This window comes from Anser cygnoides, chromosome 4 (genome assembly GCF_040182565.1).
Source record: "Anser cygnoides isolate HZ-2024a breed goose chromosome 4, Taihu_goose_T2T_genome, whole genome shotgun sequence".
Classification (NCBI taxonomy): Eukaryota; Metazoa; Chordata; class Aves; order Anseriformes; family Anatidae; genus Anser; species Anser cygnoides.
Genome location: NC_089876.1, coordinates 44,542,710 through 44,565,066, shown reverse-complemented (window position 1 = coordinate 44,565,066; position 22,357 = coordinate 44,542,710). Strand labels below are relative to the sequence as shown.

General features: G+C 42.9%; 1 protein-coding gene across 7 annotated transcripts in view; it reads right to left on the bottom strand.

The window, feature by feature from the left end:
* The window catches only part of SMAD1 (SMAD family member 1), a 47,656-nt gene that overhangs the window by 10,889 nt on the left and 14,410 nt on the right, over positions 1–22,357 (bottom strand). For 2 of the 7 annotated variants that reach the window (XM_048071793.2, XM_048071792.2), the window contains 3 exons: positions 15,385–15,528; positions 14,352–14,970; positions 1,192–1,449 (listed from right to left, as the gene is read on the bottom strand). In XM_048071793.2, coding sequence (XP_047927750.1) covers positions 1,192–1,449; positions 14,352–14,751 — 658 coding nt within the window. In that variant the 5' untranslated portion in view covers positions 14,752–14,970; positions 15,385–15,528. Of the gene's footprint in view, positions 1–1,191; positions 1,450–14,351; positions 14,971–15,384; positions 15,529–15,957; positions 16,061–18,463; positions 18,616–19,248; positions 19,265–22,357 lie in introns of those variants that run through there. The other 5 variants (XM_048071790.2, XM_048071794.2, XM_013175067.3 and 2 more) reach the window with 4 other exon arrangements.

The window sequence follows — 22,357 nt, the reverse complement described above, 5'->3', positions numbered from 1 at the left end:
GAAGGACATCAGTATCTTGACTTTGCTCTAATTCAATTTCTTCACTGCAGCTGCTGACACGTCTTTACGGGGATGTGGACAGAACAAACCCCTCAAAGATCAAGTGAGCTTCCACATGCCAATGTTCAGGAAGACCTTCCTGTTGGAAAAGCCTTTATCTCTGCCTGCTGGAAGAAACCCAACCACACCAATCATATTTAAAGCAAAACAAAAACACAGAGGGTAGACAGCTGTTTCTACCTCAACTTTTCACATTTTAAAACAAAAAAACAAAAAAAAAACAAACTTCTTCTTTCCCTCCTGCCTCTGCAAGTTCAGTAGTCTTCATTCATGATAGAAACATTTTCAAGAGAAACTCCTATCAGCAGCAGAAATCTATGGATGTTAATTTTACCTAATAGAAAACAGATTTTTACAAGTCTGCCACTTTTGTTTACACATGCTCTCCTACAGCCCCTGAAGAAAACATGCAACCAGGCTATCCATAAGCATTTGCACAGAGTCCTTCTAGCATTTAGATCTAGAGATCTCTCACAGGCTTTTCTGCAATTTTTCCTTTTTACCAATTTGCATATAAAGATGTAAAAAAAGACAGCTGCACAGAAAAAAACAGCTACAAACAGCTGTCAACAATAAATAAAGTTTGCAACTTCTTTGACTGTAGGAATTAAAAGAGCCTGAAGATTTCTTTTGGGGGCCTTAAGGAACTGTTTTACAGTTGAAATGTATTTGTTTCTTGAGATAATATCATTGCGTGAAGAAGTTTTATCAAGTAGCAGCTGCATGATCTCTTTGAGAAACATCCTTCTTTTGCAGAACTATATCTCTGTGCTAAATTTATGATGACCTCTTTCCTAAGGAAGAATGAGCCACAGCATTCTTCTTGTATATTGACTGTTATGCTCTATGGGCTACACTGTTAAACAACCATCCCAGAAAAATCCCTAGTTTTGAATCCCATCCACCACCGCAGAACAGTTTTAATCTTAACATTTTAATTGTGTTTGAAAGAGGAAAAATATTAAAAACCTCGATATTATTCCCATAGACAAACCAATTACATAGCCTTTATTACCTACCCTCTCAGCTTACTATTGAACACAAGTGTTGGCTGATAATCGCAAAAACATGAAGATACCTGTGATGTCCAACACATTGCCACTTCTCAAGAGTCACAGAAGTTGACCATACCTGGCATCTGGAAAGGACTTCCCGGGTCTGAGCTGGCTGGAGAATGGGGGTAGGTGCTGCTGCTGCTTCCAGGCGAGTTTGGATAGCTGCTGTTTGGCGAGTGGGGGAACGGGTGACTGTTGGGTTGCTGAAAAGAGTCCGGGAAAGTAGCGTTGTGCGGCATGTGGGGCTCGTTTTGTCCTAAGTTGCGGAACTGAGCCAAGAGGCTGTGCTGAGGGTTGTACTCGCTGTGCCTTGGGACCAGCACTGGAGGAAGAACTGAAAAGGTAGGAAAAAAAAAAGGGGGGGGAAAGAGCCACAGCGTTAGAGACTCAGCTCTGAAGGACTAGGCTATACCTGGAAAAAAACATTCTTCACCCCCTAGGGCAAATTTACAGCTGCCTTAAAAACAAGGTAGTCAAATCGAGGAACACATGTCTAAGCAAGAACTCTCTTCCTTATATCCGGTTACTGCATAGCTTGAATTTGTAGCGATCATGCTAGCTGCCCTGCTCACCAGCCCGGAGCTTGTTTTCAGAGGGCCAGGGGAGAAGAGCCAAGGACGAGCTGCAATTCCACATTTTGGTTTTATTCGCACAAAGAAATGCTGAGAAGCAGTCCCAGTGCAATGCTGACAGGCACTTCGTTCTACCGCACTTGTGAGCCTGCTAATCACGTAATGGCCTGTAACCCAAAACCTTGCTAATAAGAACAGGGATTTTTTTCTGAAGACAATACTAATATCATATAGGCCTTGAACTGAGCCTGGTCCCAACAGCTGTAATTTTATTTTTAACCTAGGCTATGCTCTTACCAGTTAGTACTAAAATGGTTATTAACCCTTCAAATCAGTTTACAAGTGTAATTTAAATAAAATTATCTAGTTCGAAATAATAATAATAAAACTGAGCTGCAATTGAGGTCCAACTATATGCTACTACGGGATCAGAGAAACGCACATCGGACACTGCTGGTCTCCCCATGCTCTCAAGGCCTCCTCACTCGAGGAAAACAAAGGTCTCTTTAACTGGGCACACGAACATGATACCAGCTACACCAAGATAAAAGAAGCCGATCTTTTTCCAGTGCCTCAGCCTCTACCTTTGAATGCCTCACAGCAAAGTCCAAGGTACTCAAAAGATTAAGCGCTTGTCTTGTTAGAGACCGAGATTCTGGGGTGATGAAGGAAGCGGAGGAGAAAGAAAGGCAGGGAGAAAGAGATCCATGCACAGAGAACTGAAATAAGAAGTTATTGTCCTCCACACTTGCCCCTTCCCTTCATTACCTCTATTTCCCAATTCCACAGCCCCACAAGACCAGAGGAAACCCCATGTGTGCCTTCAAGGGAAGGTGCCAAAACCCACAAAGTGTTAAAGCCCTCTCCCTGAGCCTCCTGCCCTGTCCCCAAAACCTGGTGGCCTCATGGGAGACAAACAGAAGGAAAAGGAAAAGCCTCCACAGCCAAAACTGTATCACTACTATTAAGAAAGGTGTTCAGAGACAGCTGCTTCACCAAAAGACGAATTATAAACTCATTGCAAAACAAGAACAAAATGTTAAAAAGTCATCTTGATAAAGAGGTTCTTCCAATGCCTCAGGACACCTTTACTCCTCCAGCACTCGGCTTATTCAGAAGTATTCAGGCTCTTACTTCAGTGTCCAGGGGTCTGAGAGCACCACGATATTGTTCCACCCACAGACCAGGCCTAAGGCCTAGGCCCACATTTAAACTGTATACAAAGGGATGCCACACATACAACTTGCTCTCTATTCTGAGAGCAAGCCATACATTAACTGAAGAAGCAGATTTTCCTCACTTTTTTCTTTTGCTTATGCATAACAGAAAGAGAAATTTATCCACCAGATTTTTGCCTGCTACTGGCATTAACGCATGTAAGGTTTGATCCCAGAAACCTTCCTTGAACAGACACACTGGAAAAAAAAAATCACACCTCATGACTAAAATTAAGGCTGTTTGTTAGTGTCAAAAGCAGGTTTTCAAGACTTAATCTGATGCTTCACTTTCTTAGAGCAGCTTCACTGAGTTTCAACAGATCTCAAGTACTTGAGACAGATGTCATTCCTAAGGAGATTTGTTTAGATACGAAAATTTTAACCAACTCCATCTTACAAGGAATATACAAAATTCCTAATTACAGCATTTTCTGAAACAAAGCACATCCATCTACCGCACTCTGGAAGCTCCCAACTGCGAAACGCCCCAGGAGGAGCTGCATCTCCCTCAGCCAGGCAAGCTGCCTCTTGCCTCTGACGCAACTGTTCTCATAGGTCACTGGTAAAAGCCACCAGAGAAAAAGCATTCAGGTGGACATCACAAATCCCCCTGTTCACAACACAGCAAGGGTCAAACCCTGTCCCTCTGAATTTTAGGATCTCTTCAAATTAAACGTGTTCTGTTAAGCCTAACAGTTCTTCTGTAGTGAGGTCAAGCAACACATTAATTGTTATGGCCAACGTTTGATGGACTCATAAATTACAAGTGAAGTGAAAAAACTAACAATGAGATCATGTGTTAAAAACTATTTTCCCTTTCCTGTCTTTATGATTCTTCCTTACGTTTCTGACCATTAAAAAAAACACAGCTTTCCTATCTCTTCCTTTCCTGCGGATGAAGGTCAAACCATTAACTTTTCTAAAGTTAATTTGTGCATAAAGTACATCACCTACCTTTCCCATCCCCAACCTCACATTAAACAATGACACACATGACATCACAGGAAGCCATGCGATTTATAGCATTCTAAAATAGCTGGAGAACAGGATATTTTCTGTATGTTTTCTGTAATTAAAATAAGGCTGTGCCTGATTTTCCCCAAGGAAAATATATGCATGTTTTCGCCTATTGGGCAGAACCACTGGTGAAGTTTAGAAAGACTTGAGACAGGAACCCATCTCCTCTTCCCTATACTTTTCCTCCAACTAGTCTTTCAACCTAAAATAATTAAATGTCATCTTCTTCAAAATACACATGGAGAGGGAAGGAAGAAAACAACTGGTACTGATACCACCTAAATAGACTCCAAAATATCACTACGGAATGTATTTGGGCACTGTCCCTATTTCACACTTCCCTGCTTACAACCTTAAATGAGGAGAAAAACCCCCAAAGGCCACGCCAGATAGGACAGAGACCACTCCAATTAGTCCAGCGCTGGGACAATCGCTCACTGCCATGCATGTCCCGATCTCTCTGCAGCTCAAGGGCTTTTTGGCTGCCTCGCTGCTCCCTTTGGAGTCCCTGAGGAGTTAATCTGAAGGTCGCTCACCCGTAAACGAAGACGTGATCAGGGACTGGACCATTCAGAAGTACGTTCAGAAGTACGGACGGATGCCAGGAGCTCAAAGTGTAATGGGGGATGCATACTGTTCCTGTTCCCCTCGCCCTGTGTAAGGCAGTGAGATTCTGGTCAGGTCGCAGCCCTCAGCCATATGGAATAACAAATTACTAGGGCTCCGTACGGCAGGGGAGGAGGCCGATCTCTGCTGCAGCTGCCAACTCCAGGAAAAGGTATCATTGGAGGGGAAAAAGCATGAGTGAGTTATTCTGTGCTAAGCCAGCACACCTGTTGCTATAAAATAATGAAGTGGTGCACATCTTTGTTGTGGGAATCTCTGCAGGATGCTGCTGTAACAGTTTGCAGACAATTTCCCCCTTTTTTGCTGTCTTTAGTGGAAGGGAAAACAGATACAGAGAAATGAAAGATTGTTTTTTTAAATGATCATTACTCAGTAGGATGCACTCATTTAAAGGAAACACACTACTAAATACACTGTTGTCTTAAAAAGCTACTGTAACAAACCATTTAATGGACTAGAGCCTTAAGTCATCAGACAGCTTGATTTTTGTGCCTTCTCAAACACCAAACTAAAAGGTTTAAGGGGCTAAACTGTGTCTTAATTTCGCTGCAGGTGTGGACCTGGAGGCCAGCATTAATACATGACTACTAGTAGTAACCCTGCTACTAATGGCTGAAGAAGGTAAACCACCCGGCAGTCAAGCTGGGTATGTTTGCAGAACTGTAGCAAAGAAGAGAGCCTGTATCTGTCAACTGAGTATGACAGCCTGGGAATTGGGTAGCTTGTTTTTAAACATGCAAATCATAATCAGAGTATGCCTGCACCAAACAAGTGGAGCTGTATTAAAGAAATTACAGCTACAGGGCAATTTCACCCACAGGGCCATTTCATCTAAGAGCCAAGAATGCCAAAAACATACAAGATAGACCAAAGACAACCTGGCTTTTCAGATAAATGTTTCAACTAACCACACCAAGAAAGAAATGCCTTTATGAAAATGTAATGGTGGCCTTTGAAGAAAGCTACTGATCTCCACTCTTTGTATCTCCAGTATGTCATCGTGTTCCTCAGAAAACTAACAGGTGTGCCTTCCTTAAGATTCTGGTTTTCCTTTCTGTTCTATTTTCACACTCCAGAGATAATGATTTCAGCAAACATAGGAAGTTGCCAGTTTTTGATTACAACTTCTTTTTTAAAGCCTCTCTTAAAAAAAAAAAAAAACAAAAAAACCCCTACTCACCAAAGGACCTGCTGTACTTTCGAAGTAACTTGTTTTCAATTTGGATGGGGTATAGTTATCTTACATAAGACAAGGTGACAGCTAGTTTCTCTCAAGGGTTTATTTTTTTATTTTTTCCCCTTTGCATGTTACATGAAGATTTGGGTACGGGTATCTCTTTCCACGTCTGGAAATTCAAAGACCAAATACTGGAATAAACCGAGGGGCCATATAAAAGAAAGGAAGCTTTGATCACCCTTTCTTTCCAAAGTTTTCCCACTTTCCCACTCTTTCTGTGGCCTTTACAAAATAAAAGGATGAGCAACTGCTGCTGCACTTTCAACCATTCTGCTCTTAAAAATCATGACAACTTAGTGCATGTATGTTATGTACAAGTGTTTGTGCAGGCTTATACCAAAACATGGCCTTCAACCCTTATGAAGGCCTAAGGGCACTATCATTAGATGGTGCACTTTAATTTCCAAGCATCATATAGCTGTATTTTCATATTGATTTATGCAAAGCCACTCATGTTTTACGGGAAAAATAAAACTGCAGGTTGGGAAGGAGGGAAATCCTCACACAGCAGTTGGTGCTGTCTGGAAATGGGCATGAAAACGTGGGGCTGGGGGAGGAACTTGAGGCTTGTACCCTGAAAAGACAAAGTAGGAAAGGAAGTGGCAGGAAAACAAGGGAAAAAAAAAACACACAACAAAACCCCAAAACATAGCAGCGTTAAACTAACAAATTTCAATCCTTCTAAAGACTCTTAGCTTAATTTCCTGCTTTTGACGCCACAGCTGCTGAAATCGGCTGTGGCATCCTGGTGAGCAGCCCAGTCCCACGGTGGGAACAGAGCAGGTACCAGCGCATACCCAGCTGAGCGTGCTTAGCTCTGCTTGCTGTCTCCAGCATTAAAGAGTCATTGAAGCACGCTGACTGAAATGTCTTGCCAAGATCTTGCTTGTAAACAATAAAACACCAAGTAGAAAGAAAAGTTTTAATGTCATTAGGTTTTCTCGTGTTGCCTGAAACAAGACCTGGCGAAATTGAATATTCTCTGACCAGAGGACAAGTTCTCACATACAAAGACACTGACATGTCTACACTTAGGTTCGAGTTTACTCTTGGTTAAAAATAATTAATGCTCTTGTGGCAAACGCAATTCTCCAAGAATCTCACTACTTTATGTTGTTCCAATAGCACCTGGCTGAAGCAAGGCTGTGGTAGCACACCTTTGCTGTACTGTTTTCTCTAAAACAGAAGTGCCAGCCTTTTGGACTTTTGCTCCAAACCTAAATTCTAGTAGCTGCAAGTGAAAAGGCTCAGTAATAGCTGTCCAGCAGTCTGCTCCGGGTGACAGACAGACAAACATTCCAGACCTTCTATTCTGGGAGAAAGCTGAGAGCTGCCTTGTTTTCTCAACTCTTTGCTTTATTTTGCAGTTTCTGTAGACCTCACAGCTTCATTTGTCGTTTTACATAGTTGCAACTGAAGACTGTATTTAAAAACAGAAGGGGGAGGAAAAAAAACCCGCAGTTGTCGCTTTATTGACTTTACTTTTACATCAGACATCTGGTCTAAATGCATTTGGCAAGTAATATTAGTACATTTCCTGCATTACAATATTCAGCTAACATTAGATTTTACTTGCGGATGCTCTGATAAGCTAACATTTTGATTAAACTGACATTTGTCAAGGCCAATTTCAGAATTTAGTACTAATTGTATGCACATTAGTGAGGGAGTTCTTGTAAGCTGATTTGGAGGGAGAAGCAGTCCTGATACAGGAGGAAGTTACAGTGTGATAGTGTGTATTAAGTTGGACATTTACACAGACCAGAGTTCAAATTACCTGTACGAAAACCACAGTCACCATCCTACAGAATAGGTTAAAACTTGGAAGTCTGGTCTTCTAAGTCAGAAGAAACATCTGAATCTGGTTAATTAAAAATAAAAGGAAACGAACACGTTCTTGACAAATTCTATCGTTTCATCATGGCTCTATTCTCTGACATACGGTGAGATAGGACAAAAAACCCTGCAGTTTAGGCCATCCTCTCCTTTTTGTCTCCCTATTTCAGCTCTGGTAGGGAATTTTAGAAGAGAATTCTGCAAAACTGAAGCGAGGAAAGTTTCCCACTACTTGCCAAACAAACTGACAGTTGTTTGCTATTTTGGGGAACCATCCTATAATTGTACCCACCTGTTGTAGCATGCTATTTTTAAAGTTACGCCCAACAGCAGGGTTACACAGCAATAAGGCAAAACTTCCCAGCAATGCTCACGCACCCCCAAGCCTGCAGAGGTGCAGAAACCCTGCTATGGGAATAAAGGAGCAGAATTTTGTAGATTGGTTCTGTGTACGATCTCCTCTTTCCCTGTTTCAAATCAGCTGCTGGCCTCTGTCACTCTGATTTCTTTTCCCTCCGTTTTCTTTTCCACTCCCTCTCTCTTCTCTTTCTCTCCTCCTCCCATTTCATGTATATTCTCCTTCCCCAGCTTCCTCCCCCTCAGACTCCCTACACCAGAGAAGCAGCAACTTCCCCTTCGCGTTCCCAGTGTCCCCGCAGTCCCTCCCCATCCAGCACCATCCTCCAGAAGGCCGGACGGCGGGGGAGCACCGCACGCAGCTGGTCCGCCTGCTCCCTGGAGGCCAGGCCATCAAAGCCTCTCCATCTGGCCGGATGCGAGCCGGAGGCTCTCCTGCCCCCTCTGGTCCTCCCAGGTGCTGGGACCACGCAAACCTCAGGCCCCTGAAAGCCCAGGCAAGCTGCGAGCCAACAGTCCCGCAGGGAATCGCCGCTCACCCCCAGTTTTCCCTCCTGGTTCCCCCCGTGGCCCTGTCAGAATTACGGCCCTTGCCTGTTGGACGAGGCCTACGACAAGCTGCACGCGGTGTTTGAACCCTGCTGCTTATCTAAAAAGCGCTCATTTCAGTCATCTGCCAGGTAACAGCTCGGGTATGTTGGTTTTATGCACAGTGATCCTGCCTGGGTGGGTACCGGGGAACGAGATGGGGGTGACTAACAGACCCACTTCATTTTTCTGAAAAGTACCTCCACAGAGAGCACGCACACAAACAAGCACAAGCTAGCACAAGTGCATGCACAACCATACAAATATATACAATCAAACAACTGTATGGTTTCAAATGGCATTCAAAAGCTCCTTTAAACATGTATTATTGTTCATTTACTAAGAACCAGACAGCACCACTGGGTATGGGAGCAGCCAAGGAGCATTTACTTCCAGGACGGCACAAATCTAAACCTGCCTGATCCAGGACTTCCACCATTTCAAGTTCCTTTCTGCAGCTCTGGTGCACACAAGTAGATGTGCAGCCTGATGGAGTCTCACTCAGAGCAAACAGCAGAGAAGATCAAAGGCAAGTATGAAAACAATCAAGTTAAAGTCATAGGCAAGGAGTCCATGCTGGGAGCAAAACCAGCACGACACACCTACTGCTCTTCTCAGAGCCTGGGGACTTGGTCTGTTCTTGTGGCAAAAAGCACCTATATGTTCACGTAAAATGTTTCTTGCCACCGAAGACAAGCTTGTTGAAGCAGACATCCACTTTAAATTCATGTTTATAATGGAAAGGAACATTGTGATCCTTAGGCAAAATTAAAAGCTCAGCCATTCTGACAGCGTATTCATGTTACAAACAAGCAGCTACTGCTCATCGTGCAATTTGGGTGGAAGACGGGCACCATCAGCCCCATAAAAGCCTCCCTGATGTACAGCAGAACACAGTGTGCTCTCCAAAGGAGAAGAGAAGCTGAACAGAGGAAAATCAATCATTTTTTTTTATCCACACTTTGTTGGTAACTATAAAAAGTTGAACCAGGGCAGTTAGTCTATCTCCAAGTGGATGCACTAATTGGTTGATGAATGCAGCCCTGTTATTTTGGAAGACAGATCAACTGGTTCTGGACAGATCAGCTTTGCTACTCCCTGGCATCACATGGTGATGCACAGAGGAGCATCAGTTAACACCTCCAGAAATTAATAGCAAAAAGTAACAACTGCATTTCCCAAGCCAGGTTTAAGCTTGCTCAGATCAATGAAAAGTAGGTTTCTTCTGAGCCTGATCTCTGTAAAGACACCAGTAGATTCTGGACACATGCCATTCGCTCTCAGAAGACAGCATTTAGTTGGATGCATGTATGTACCCTATAGACAAGTACTCTGCACCATCAACCATTTCTACACATGAAGCATAAAGGACAAATCAGCTGTTCTTTTGCCTTCTTTGTAACATATAAACTCAAAGCTTCTTTATCCTAGAAGGATAATGAGCAAGGACACCTAGCAGAGGCCATATAGTATTATTCTGCATCAGATGGAACCCACAACTGGTATCCACCAAGAGTATAAGAAAATGAAATATTCAGCTTCTCCATCTTCCTTCCTTCCCTTTAGCTAAAGCAAAAGAACTGAGCCTCCTCCCCTAATGCTGTGTTAAAGAAATAAATCACACTTCTCTTTAAATAGCAGTGTCAATTTAAGCACCTCTTCATCCTCCCTTCCCCCTATCCCATCCCTGTTTTGCTATTACAGGAAACTGGATCTGGGCTTAAAACAAAAATAATGTTTGTCCAGATTCTAGGTCACATCTTTCACCTGATCCCATTGACATAGCTGAGGACAGCAGCAAGGAACACAGGCCACACATCCACAAAAAAATAAAAGGTATAGAAGAAGAGAAAGAAGTATCTCAGGGGAGACTTTGGAAGGCCATTTCACATGTCCTCCAGCAAGACCAGAGATGTCATTTGTGACATTTTCAGACAGGCATGAGGAACAACACATTTGCTTTTTCCTCTCCCAGTCTCTACCAGTTACTTCTCGTGTCTCGATCAGACTTAAGAATCCCAAACCAGGCAGGAGCTTGGTATCCACATATCTCTAAACCAAAAGCTAAAACTGAGGAGAAAAAGAAGATCCAGCCAAGTAATCACACCAGTTTAGCTGACCGTGCCAGTTTTTAAAAGGCATCAAATTCAGACCCTGCCCTCCTTAATTAAAAGCTCTGCTTTGCCTTGCCAAGGGAGAAATTTGGCAGCCATTAACTGCCCTGCACCAGAAATAATTCTGCACCCAGCAGACCTATGAAACAGCATCAGTGAGCTACCATAACGCTTCTCCAGAAAATATTTCATCCCGGCATGAGATCGTGTTCCCACCTCCTGCAACCAAACAAGTTTTCCACTTTCTCCACTCCTTTCCCACCACCTCTGCTCCTGCCCACAGGTCACCCACAGGGCTGTGTGGGCACGGATGCTCCCGCAGGGGAATCACAGCGCTGTCCTGATGAGCCTGAGCAGTGATGGAGCAGGGGAGGGGAGAACTCTCCTCCATCCCACACTGGCTTTGCCCTCTCCTGACAAGTCCAGAGCACAAAGTAGGTTTCCGTCTGTTTTGGTTTTCGGGTACCGGCACCTGCGCAGAGCCTCTGCGACAGGTTGAGTTACTGCCTCACCTCCACGTCACACCAAGTCTCTTGGCAGATACTAGTGGTCAGGGATGCCTGGGAGGCTCTGTGTTTGAAGCTACAGGCAGTTCTCCTCTTCTCAGCCTCCCCTGGACTGCACACAAACAGTTTCTATCCAGCCTAGCTAACAGAAATAAAATCTTGCTTGAATTCAGACTACAGCATGCCAACTCCAGTATTTTCCAAGCTGAAAAGCAAGGATGGAGCAAGGTATCAAGGCAGAAAACCCATGCATCCCTCTGGCACCATGAAAACTGAGAAGCATCCACAAGATTAATTGCTCAGCTGGGAGAACTACACGATTTTAAGTGTCTGAGGATTTACCGTTAATCCACTCTTCAAAACTTGCACAACACCGAAACAAGTCACACGACGACAAACAGGAAAGTGCACAGACTGCACAGATCCCACCCCACGTACACGCCCTATGCACCAGCTCCTAAGTAGCTGGATCTGCACGAAGCAATTAGGTGTCAACCGCGCTGCCAAGCAGAGCCAGAATTTCACAATGTACTTGCACAGTCTGCACAAACTGCCCATCGGACGCTATCTAAGTTTCCAACTTTGTTTTGTCAAGTACGTTTCCAACCCTCCTGACTGCAATGATAACCTTGGAAACAAACCGTGGTATCTGCTCGAGTCTGTAGACTGTTGGAAATGGTGACTCATGCCTGAATTCCTACTAATCTTCAAGTGTAAGCACTTAGGCAGCAATAATGGTGTTTTAATTTAATGTCCAGGCAAAAGTGGGAAAAAATGGTTAGCAGAATTTGGGAGTGACTGTCAGGAAATGAAGACAAAAGAGGATGCTTGGAGGACACAGAGATCAGGGAAGGGAAAGGAAAAAAGAAGTTGTAACTTACGAAGCACGCATCTCCAGGCCAAAAGGCAGTTCAGTTACCGCCTGTTTCCAGAGGTAAATGCTTTACCACTCATCTCCATGCGATATCCCTCAAAACAAGGCCAGAGCTGTGGTTAACTAATGCAAAACCCTCCTTTACATACCCAGCCAGAGACCTCAGCAAAGACACGGCAGGCTTCACCTCCACTTGTGCACTTGGGACTCTGTGAGAAGTTCCTAAGATGCAACTTCAACATACTTACAAATTTGTACCTCCAAACCACTACTTAAAAGAGCATCTACAGAGAAGTGGAGCTAGCTCCTAGTTACCAGCCATCTCCAGAACATTTCAACTGGTTAGAGCAACACACTGATCTCCTGAAGGACTAAATACTTCTGTCAGCTCCATCAAACTGACTCCAGCACTGGTACTTACAAGAAAACTGCCCAGCTGCCAACTAAGCAAGTGATCAGAAATACCTAGTTTTTCCTGAAGAAAGGCATTCACCAGGCAAAAGGGAAATATTTGATTTCTACCATCTCCAACTTCATTCAAGTTATTGATGTTTGTTTTTCCCCCCAGCAAAAATTCTGTAGCTACAAGCACCTAGAAAAATTTTACCTTATACAAAACCAATTAAAAAGCAATCCAGAATTTTGGCTTACAGGTAGTAACTTTTTGCTGTCTCCCAAGTACAAAATGTGTTAGATGACTTAGCACCCAAACCCCAGCTTTCCAACCACTTAAGCTACTTAGCAGTACTCAGCCAAAATGAGTATTTTAGTTAGACACCTTTTGCAAGTTATACGCTATTTTTATCTTGTGTATCTCATTGAAGTGACAGGGCATTTACAGAAACTTATTTTAAATATGGTATAAGTGATCCAAATGAAAGTGTTCTCAAACTCAGTAATCGTTTCCAAGATTAAAGCAAAATGAGTTGTAACATGTCACTTGAAATTACAGTAACAGCAAGAGCTCAACTGTTGCTCAATGTGACTGAACTAGATGTCTTTCAGGAATCTTAATTCTCAATAGTTTGGAATACTGAACAAAAGCACCTGGTGCAGATGTGTAGAAAGCTAGCAGCACAAGGACGTAATTATTTATTTTACTGTCCTGCTTCTGCCTAACACAGAATTGTTAAGAACTTTCTAAAACTTTTTCCAGGGCAGAAGACTCCTTTGTTTAAGCATTTGCTGCATAAAAACCCCTACTTTATGGGTACCATTCACATGATTTCCAAATTCATACTAACACACCACAGGGAAATATTTAAGACCTAGATATGCACTAAGTGTTGCAGATCCACGACAAACGCAATTTCCATTCACAGGAAAATACTCTTGTGACAACCTTATTTCCACTGTAGTTCTTAAGCTATCCATGCCACTCTGCAGATACAACTTCACAGCTTATAAAATGCCCAACACAGATACACTTCCCAAACCTAAACCAGGAAAGCCCATCACACCTGCAGTGCATTTCTGTACGTGTCCCTGCACCACCTCACAAGTAACCAGAGCCTAGTGCAGATATATTCAAGCACATTTTATCTTAGTCCCAGAAACACCCCCTGATAATAAACTCACATAAGCAAAATTAAGCACGGATTTATTAAAGATGGGCTTGGCCTTTAAAGAGAAGACAGAGAGAATGGGCTGCTCTTTAAATAATAACGAGCAGGGAAGTGGATAACAGGTTAACAACCCCAAGTTGCAGAACATCTGAAAGTAAAACTTCACGCAGAAAATAACCCTTGCTATCGAAGTTTCAAGGTGAAAGGGTATCTTTTGTTGACTAAAATCAGCCTTTTCAGAAGGCCAAAATTACGCAAGATCTTAAAGACAGTATTATCTTCTGGAGGACGAAGAAACAGAAGTGATAGAAGTGAATAATTTGGAAATTGTAAAACCTCGTCAGAATAGTTTTCATGCACAAGCTACGGTAATCATTACATAGCAATGTTTCATATGCATTCTATCTGCATAGTTCAATAAAAAAACAAATGAATTGAGGGATGGTGGCCACCAACAAAACCAGGTGACACCAGACCCAGCAGCTTGAGGCGTATGCTGAGACTATGCCTCCATGCAGTGATGAAATGCATTTACACATGTCGAGTACTCATCCTGTGAAAGGGAGAACTGCTAATTAATGATTACATCCAGATAAATCGCAGAGGAAGAATCTGACGTGTGCAAACAGCCACTTTTGCTTATTTAAGCTGATGAGTCACATGATTAACTGCCATACTTTGCATTGTTTAGATAAGGTGTGAAGCTACAAACAAGGAAGAACCTACCAGGACTCTCTACCCGCTTGTAGTGGTAGGGATTGATGCAAACCTCCTTCTGTTTTGAACCGAAGGGAAACTCGCAGCATTCCAGTGGTTTCAGTTCGTGATGGCTCTGCAGGTCTGGCCAGCGCCACACTCTGCAGTAAATTACATGTGGCAGCCCTTTCCGGTGTGAAACCTGAAGCCTGCCGTCCAAGGAACGAGGAATTGTGACACAGTTGCTGGGCTGACCAGGACAGCTTAACGCTTTCTCCAGCTCTTCCATAGCACCTTTTTTCTTCTTCAGTTTTTTCACTAACGCATCAACAGCTTTCTCTGCCCATTTTTCTTCTTCATCCCCCTGCTTCCATCCCAACAGCCTCTTCACCGCTGGGCTGGTGAAGGAGAATAAGCTTGTCACATTCATGGTGACCCAACTTGGTCACGCTGGACACCACAGACCAAGCAGGAAAGACCGTTCTGTTCTTCCACCACCACCACCCAGCAGATTGTATCAGTAGTCAAATGCAGTCTGCCCCAAATAATTCTGGTCCTTTTGCCTTTTCAGTCCTCCCGTCCCAGAACGGCAATGCTGACATTCCCCCGCGATAGACGTGACCTTCTCATTGTGCTAAAGGCTGAGAACCTGCAGGAGAACAGTGGGAGAGGAAAACAGATTTTACTTTTTAAGTTAACCAACAACAGTTAGAAACATTCCCCCCCCACAAGATCTGAGCTACCCAAAACCAAACGAACAACAACAACAAAAAAACAAACAAAAAAACAACCCACCCACCCCCGAAAAAAATCACCACAACACAAAGTGTTGACTGAGAACTGGACTCAAAGAACAGCCTGACACAGACTTGTAAGCAGCAGGGCTTGCTGGTGAAGCTTTCATGTCCCTCTCTGCAAAATAGTCCTGAAAAAATGAGGGGATTGCCCTGGAAAATAGTGAAGCAGCACAGACAAAGTCAAAAATGGTTGGGGGAGTTCGGATGAGGTGGAAGTAATGGACAGGGGTGGAGAAATGAAGAAGGTAGCAGGACAACTCCCCCACCTGCTCAGGTCTCCCACGCAACTTGCTGCATAGCCTCAGTGATTTTTGTGCCATGAAGCAAGGGGGACCACAACTGCATTTGCCAGCTTCCAACAATGCTTCTGCTCAGTGCCCAAACATAGCCTCAGTTAGTGCCGTGAGAAGCTGGATGGAAAAAAACAAAACAAAAAGACATGGCTGTATTCCCATACAGACCAGCCAGAAGGGCGAGGGCTCTGTATTAGGAACACAGCTCCCACCAAATCCAGCCTAAAACAGTCCCTCAACTTTCATCTTTCACTGCTAAGTGTGAAGGGCACACCGCAATCTATCAGCGGTGCCAACCTCAAACAGCAAAACGTCCCAAGGAAGGCGTACAAGAGGAGCAGCGCTTTTTGTTTTGCTTTCAAAGAGCAGCTGGAAGCAATACGCCCCAACAGCACTGTGCCACCCAGCCCTCCGCAAGCGATACTGCTCGAAAACCACTGCACCAGAGTTATGCATATCACAACCTGAGACAAAAAAAACAGTGCAGCTTCACCTCTGAGTTACTTTGATTAACAAACCAAAAAAAAAAAGGAAACTAGAAAGAACCTTGCCCTCACTGATCTCCCGCATGAAAGCAAAGCTCTGTCTTCCCACCCCGCCAAACAGCCCTCAGTTCCTAAGCAGACTGAGATCGGGAACTTACTGCACTGATTACATCCTGACCCCTCCCGCTGCAACGCCAGCCTGCTGTACTCAAGGACACGCGAAGGAGTGGGAAGGAGGAAGGACTGATAAGAGGGCTTCAGATGGCACAGAGGTCCCAAGCTGGGAGCCGTGGAACAGGGACGAAACAATGGGTGAAGGTGGGAGAGGAACTCCACGCAGGCTGGCAGAAGCCCCTGCTCCTGCTGCAGGGTCTGCTGTGAGCAGCAAGTTTCCACATCTGCCCAAGCTGGAAGCAAGCAAAAAGCTTACCTCTGCCAGGGGCAGAAAGGGGGAGAAAAAAATAGGCAAAGAGCACTAAACCATCGGTTTTCAAACACAGCATGAAGACAGACAGGAAACGTATCCTGGAGTGGATACCAACAGGTTGCAGAGGAAGAGGGAAGGGGAAGAGGATACGAATGTTTTTGTTACTATCAGAAAGACCAAAAAAAATAACCCATACACACACAGAATAGAAGGTGTAAGTGCAGCCGCATGAGACAGAATTACTTAGACTAAGAAATGACTGCAGATCTTGAAATTGTAAATGCCATGCCACACTTACCCTCCTGACTGTCATGAATTGGTTTCATAGGTGTGCCACTATACTTGGAGTGCTTTAAGCTGAAAACCATCCACTTGGTTCAAATTAAGTTGTCACTGAAACAATTATCTAATTGCAAAGGTTCAGTTTTATTAGGCTGAAAGCATAAACCATATTTATGTGAATAATGATTATGAACTAACAGAGACCATGTCTACTTGCTCTTCGTACTGGTAACTTGCCATTCCTTTTACGCTAAGACTTCTATCTGAAATAACGTCAATGTGATGCAAGATTTGCATGAGCCTGGGGCAAAGTTAAGAATTTATTTTGTTAGCTGGGCACGTGCCATACTGCTGACTGAACTGAAACTCCATTACTGCCGCTGACTGTACTCCGGGTATATTTAATCCTTACATGCATTCTAAAGTGCACTATTAAAATGTTGTCCTAGCGTAAGAACCTTTTATCAGAAGCCCAGTGTGTATGCTTCAAACGTGCTTGTAAGTATTGAGTTAAGAATAACTCATACATAATCTGTATCTCATTGAATGCGCTGAATATCTTTTCTCCTGCACCTTTCAAACAAAAAATGCTAGTTCCACACACAAGAGGTACAAGGCACAATGGTACACCACAGAGCAATCAAGTCAAGCTTTCTACTTCACATCTGTTAGAATTAAAACAAGAATATTTAAAAGACTTGAGTTGAAGTTTTAGTGAAAAAGAAAGTACAAATTCTAAATCTCAATCCAAACTTCTGTCAACATTGGTAATGAACGCAGACACAGTTCTACCTAGGCACAATCTATTTCCACCAAGATACTTTAAAAATAAATGGCCAAACTACTTCTCCCTCCTCCCCTTCCCAAGTCCTGCCTATTAAAAACTGTATGTTTATACCACTGCCTGGAAATACAACCTGTTTAACACGTGCTAGCACACAAGCTCTGCAAAGCCTAGGACGACATTCAGATGTAGCCAAGAGTACATAGATCATAGGAATAGGCTTTCTGACATTCTTGGCTCAAATCCTGTAACATGCACGTCTCCCATTCCCATAAATACGGTCCAAAACACTCATCATCATAGTCAAAGGTGTTATCTTAACAGCTGGCACCTCTGGAGCAACCACTGTAGTGAGAAATGCCTTGGCAGCACAGGGAGAACGTTAGGCACAGTACTTGTAGATACACTTGAAGGCAACACGAGCCCCATTTTTGCCTGCCACTAACCTCAAGTCCTGGGACTACTGCTGAAGCCCAGCCTGCCCAAAGAACATCCAAGCCCTGATCAAGCCAGAAGACAAAGCAAAGGGATTGGGGGAAGGCAAAAAAGAAAAAGAAAGAAAAGAAAGAAAAGAGAGAAAACCACAGGCTGCTGTATACCACTAACACCGAATTCCAATGGCGGTATTAAACTAAAAAAGGGCCATGTAGGTGGAGTTTTTCATTTCCAAGAAGTCAAAAGCGTGCCCATAGCGCCAAGCTTTTGCCAGTACATTCCGTTTCCCTTTCTGCCACTTTTGGTTTTTGCAATGCATCATTTCCTGTATTACTTTTGCACAGTGGTCTTATCAGCTGGAAGTACAAAATAAAGATTAAACCACGAATCAGCAGATGACACAGCCTGAGTCTTTCTTCCCTAAATACACATGCCCTTCTGGGAAACCAGGAGCTAGCATTTCCAATAGCTGAGTGGCCACCAGCCCTTGAAGGGTACATTTACTCACAAGCTACCAGTGAAATAAAAATATGGTCCAAACAACAGGACACCCTCCAAAAGGCAGCCTGGAATCAGTTTAAAGGAAAGCAAGTTGTTACCCACTTATCAGCCACTCTTTACACATCAAAAACCACGCACTTTTTATTACACGTTCTGTCTGCTGATGGATGAGCTGGAATCAACAAACTTCTTTCAATACCAGCACTGCTTTATTTGTCCTCCTTCACTGCTGCTGTCTTTTGTGTCATCTTTGGACCGACACACTAACCCACATGCAGCTTGTGAGGAGGCTGTAAAACAAAAAAAAAAGAGCATTATACATACAGCTGTTTAGCCAGCCTTGGATTTAAACAAATGTACTTAGGCAAAATGCCTAAAAGTGAAGTTCTGCAGCCCTCAAAGCAGAGACGGTTACCCTGTCAGCAACACGAAGCAGACAGTAAAATACGCAGTGAGACTGTTCTCAAATTCCCACAGGAGATCCCATAGGAAACTGTCCTGCTTTGCATAAATGATTGTTTTTGGTGGGTGGAGAAAGGGTTAGGACAATTAGATGATCCTCGCTGTCAGGGAGGTGAAACAACTCCTAGCCTGAGTTTCAGGCAAACAAGAAGCAGCTCTAACTCTCCTACTAATTTTGTTATTTGTTTTACAGGCTTGGTGATGCAGGTAGAAAGGATCCTATTATGTATTTTTAATATATGCCCAGAACAGTTAGACATAAAAAGGGGCGGGAACCACAGGGAAGAGAATCTACGTAATTGTTAACAGAGAAAGCTGTCTATTCTTTGACTACATTCTTAAAATTCAATTTATCTTATTTTATTCAGCATGCCTCCTCTAAGGGTCCATTAGGTATTGACAACATAAAGAAATAACAAGCAAATTTTAATTTGCTTCTTAAAAAATATTTAGTCATTTACCTTCTCTGAAAGATAACTTTTCAGCAATTCATGTTTCTTCTCAGTACAACTTTTTTTTTTAAAAATAAAAGGTCCAGAAGAAAAAATATCAAATTTTGGCATAGAAGCCAGAGAGCTGTCACTTTACTCCCAGCAAAAGCTATTTCCACGTATTACTAAAAAGTATGCAGTCCAAACATCTGTAATGCTAGAATGTGTTACACCATTTGTGCACCAGCTTCCTCTGGCTCCTTATCCTTGGAGAAAGCAGCAAAAAGTTTTGATTTCCTTCTTCATGCAATGTGACTTGTAAAACAAGAAGTCTGAAGTCTTCTGCTGAATTACTCTGTTTTTAATCAAAGACTTCTTTCTTTGCACTTTCTTATGGCAGAAGATCAGATCTGGTTCATCTTGAAAAAATGCACGGAAACCTGGTAAAAGCTTCAAGAGCATTACAATACACATGCAAAAAGAAAGCAAGTTTCATTTCAAACTGCTGTAAAACTCATTAGAGAGTTCACACAGAACCTAACTTGGCTTTCCTTGCATTTCTGAAAAGGATAATGAGAACCAAGAAAGAAAGTTAACTCTTTTGGATGTATTCTTGGCATGAAAAACAAAAAATTTAAAAACGCAATCACACGTTAATTTCTGCTCTGCATTGTACTGATACAGGTGTCAGTATGTGATACATACCTACATGTATCAAGCATTTGAGTAAGAAGCACTTCAATACTGGTGTTGAAAATACTTCAACATACTGCACAGGCTGTTTTCCTGGCACTGTATTAGACATCCAGCAAGGGCCAGCAAGATACTTTGAGCCTGTCCCGTAAGGCAGCCTCTGTCTTGGTTCCTGAGACCGAAGCACCATGCCCATAAAGAGGACTAGGACAACTAACTGCTCACTATATCTGAATGAGGGACTGATTATCCTTTCAAGAAAGTCTCCATTATGCCATTTTTTGGCCCAGAGAAAATCCCTGTAGACACCTACCTGCACCACTTAGTACAGCAGCTTGTAAGGGGGTTTGTGAAGTGCCAGCTTCTTGCAAGAAGCATCTAGCAGTTCTCAACAGAGCATATGGCTATCAATAGTGTTTGCCTTTAGAAGGACTTGCACAACTTCTCCCTCATTCAACAAGCCAAGTCAGACTGATGGAGTTCTGAACGTCACCCAAGCACCAAAGAGCAGATCCACCGCTCACTCAAAATGAGGAAGCGAGCCCAAGAGATGCTTTATGTACTGGGGTGGAGGGGGGCGCACATGACAGCAACCCAAATGACAAACCCCCCAGTGCTCAGTTACTCCAGAGCATGATGAAATAAACCTGATACCATCAGCATCTGCCAGCTCCTTGCCAATGATCACCACGGTTCAAACCACACACGCAGCCTCTGGCTGGTTTCTACCACCAACCAAAAGGTACACTTTCCTGCATTCTCCTACCAACTCAGCTTCTGGTTCCTACATTTGAAAGACTTAAGGTAACTTCACTACTGCTTCTCCAGAGAAAATGCTCCATTTCTGTATGCATTAGAAACTGAATACTGTGTTATAAACCAACTAAAATGGCTTAAGAGACTTTGTAAATAAACACGTAATTGTGAGAAGTGACACAGCAAATACATGTTCCCAATTTTAACAGATGCATCATAGATTAAATTTGCTCCCCCCTTTTTCATTAAGAGCAGCTTTTCTCAATGCCAGATACTGTTCTCTGTAACTGTTCTGACATTTAAAAATTGTACTCTGGAAAACAAATTGGAACAACACGTCTTGCAAGAAGCTTATCTACACCCTAATTAGAGCACAACTCCTCCCTGTTTACAAGAAACACTAACATGTACAGCCTCTTAAACAATCATCAAATCCTCAAGCCATGGAGCTTTAACCAAGTTTTAAAAAAACAATGGCAAACTCCTAGTTTGCACTGTTGAATTTTACTTACTCCTGTATTCAGAGACTCCATGAAGCCACAAACTGCCATCTGTCTCTTCCTTTAACATCAGCTGGTCTTCTCTTTGCACTGCTTCATCTTGCCAAGACTACAGATTAAAAAAAAACTAACACCAAGTTTGCCAAATAACTTGGAGTGGAAGCCGGATAAGCCCAGTGCACAGGAGGGCTCGTACAAGTGGGATGCACCAAACTATACACCCAGGTGTGGAGAAACCCCTTCTGGTGTCGGCAAGCAGCTGGACTGACTCAGATGTGTTATCATAGATTATCTCTAAAACCGCAAGTTAATATTTTAACTTAAGTCAGGAAGGAACTGTGATTTGATTATTCAGTTAAAGTTCTGGCACATACAGGATTACAAAGCTATGAGCTTCATTCAAATAACTCGTAAGATGAATACAATGCTGTGAACCACAAACCGTGACAGAATGGTGTTCATGAGGTTGTTTTGTGTTTTTTTTTTTTTTTAATGCTGTAAAGGGGGAGACGACTTCATTTTCTATACTCTTTCCAAGCAAAAGGCCACTTAAAGAAATCTTCAAGTGAAGCCCAATATTCAAAAGAAAAAAATATTGAAACAAATAATTGTGATAAGATAAAATGAATTACTAGTCGCAGTAAGTATTCATCATCACAGTGAGTATCTTATTGTGCATCTATGGGCAAATTTATCCACATTGCTTGTACATACCACATCATCCCCCCTAGCCACCTTAAGTGTGCAAGAGGACAGGAGAAGGTGAGGAACTCAAGTCAGCATCAGAAGATGTCACAAGCAATGTCTCGAAAATGCCAAACAGCCTGTAGCCCCGTTTGGACCACTGCCTACAGCTCTGTGAACATGGTGTATCCATAAAGATGCCATTACCAGCCCAGCCATCTACGTTAGAAGTCCTTCACTAAAGAGTCAGAAAGCCGTGGAAAATAGCTTCCCTTCCCTTTCATCATAAAACTTTAGTACAACTCCCTTTTTCCACAAAGAGCATTCCCTTTCCTGACTTTTTGAACTGTCTTCAGAAAACAGGTGTTGTTTACAACAATAACAAACACACATCTGTGTGGGTGTGTTACTACACACAAAGGCAGGATAACTGAAACCTCTTCCTATATTTAGATCTGTCTGGTCAGCTCTAATTGCATAATTTAATCAAAACCCTCTCCAACGGA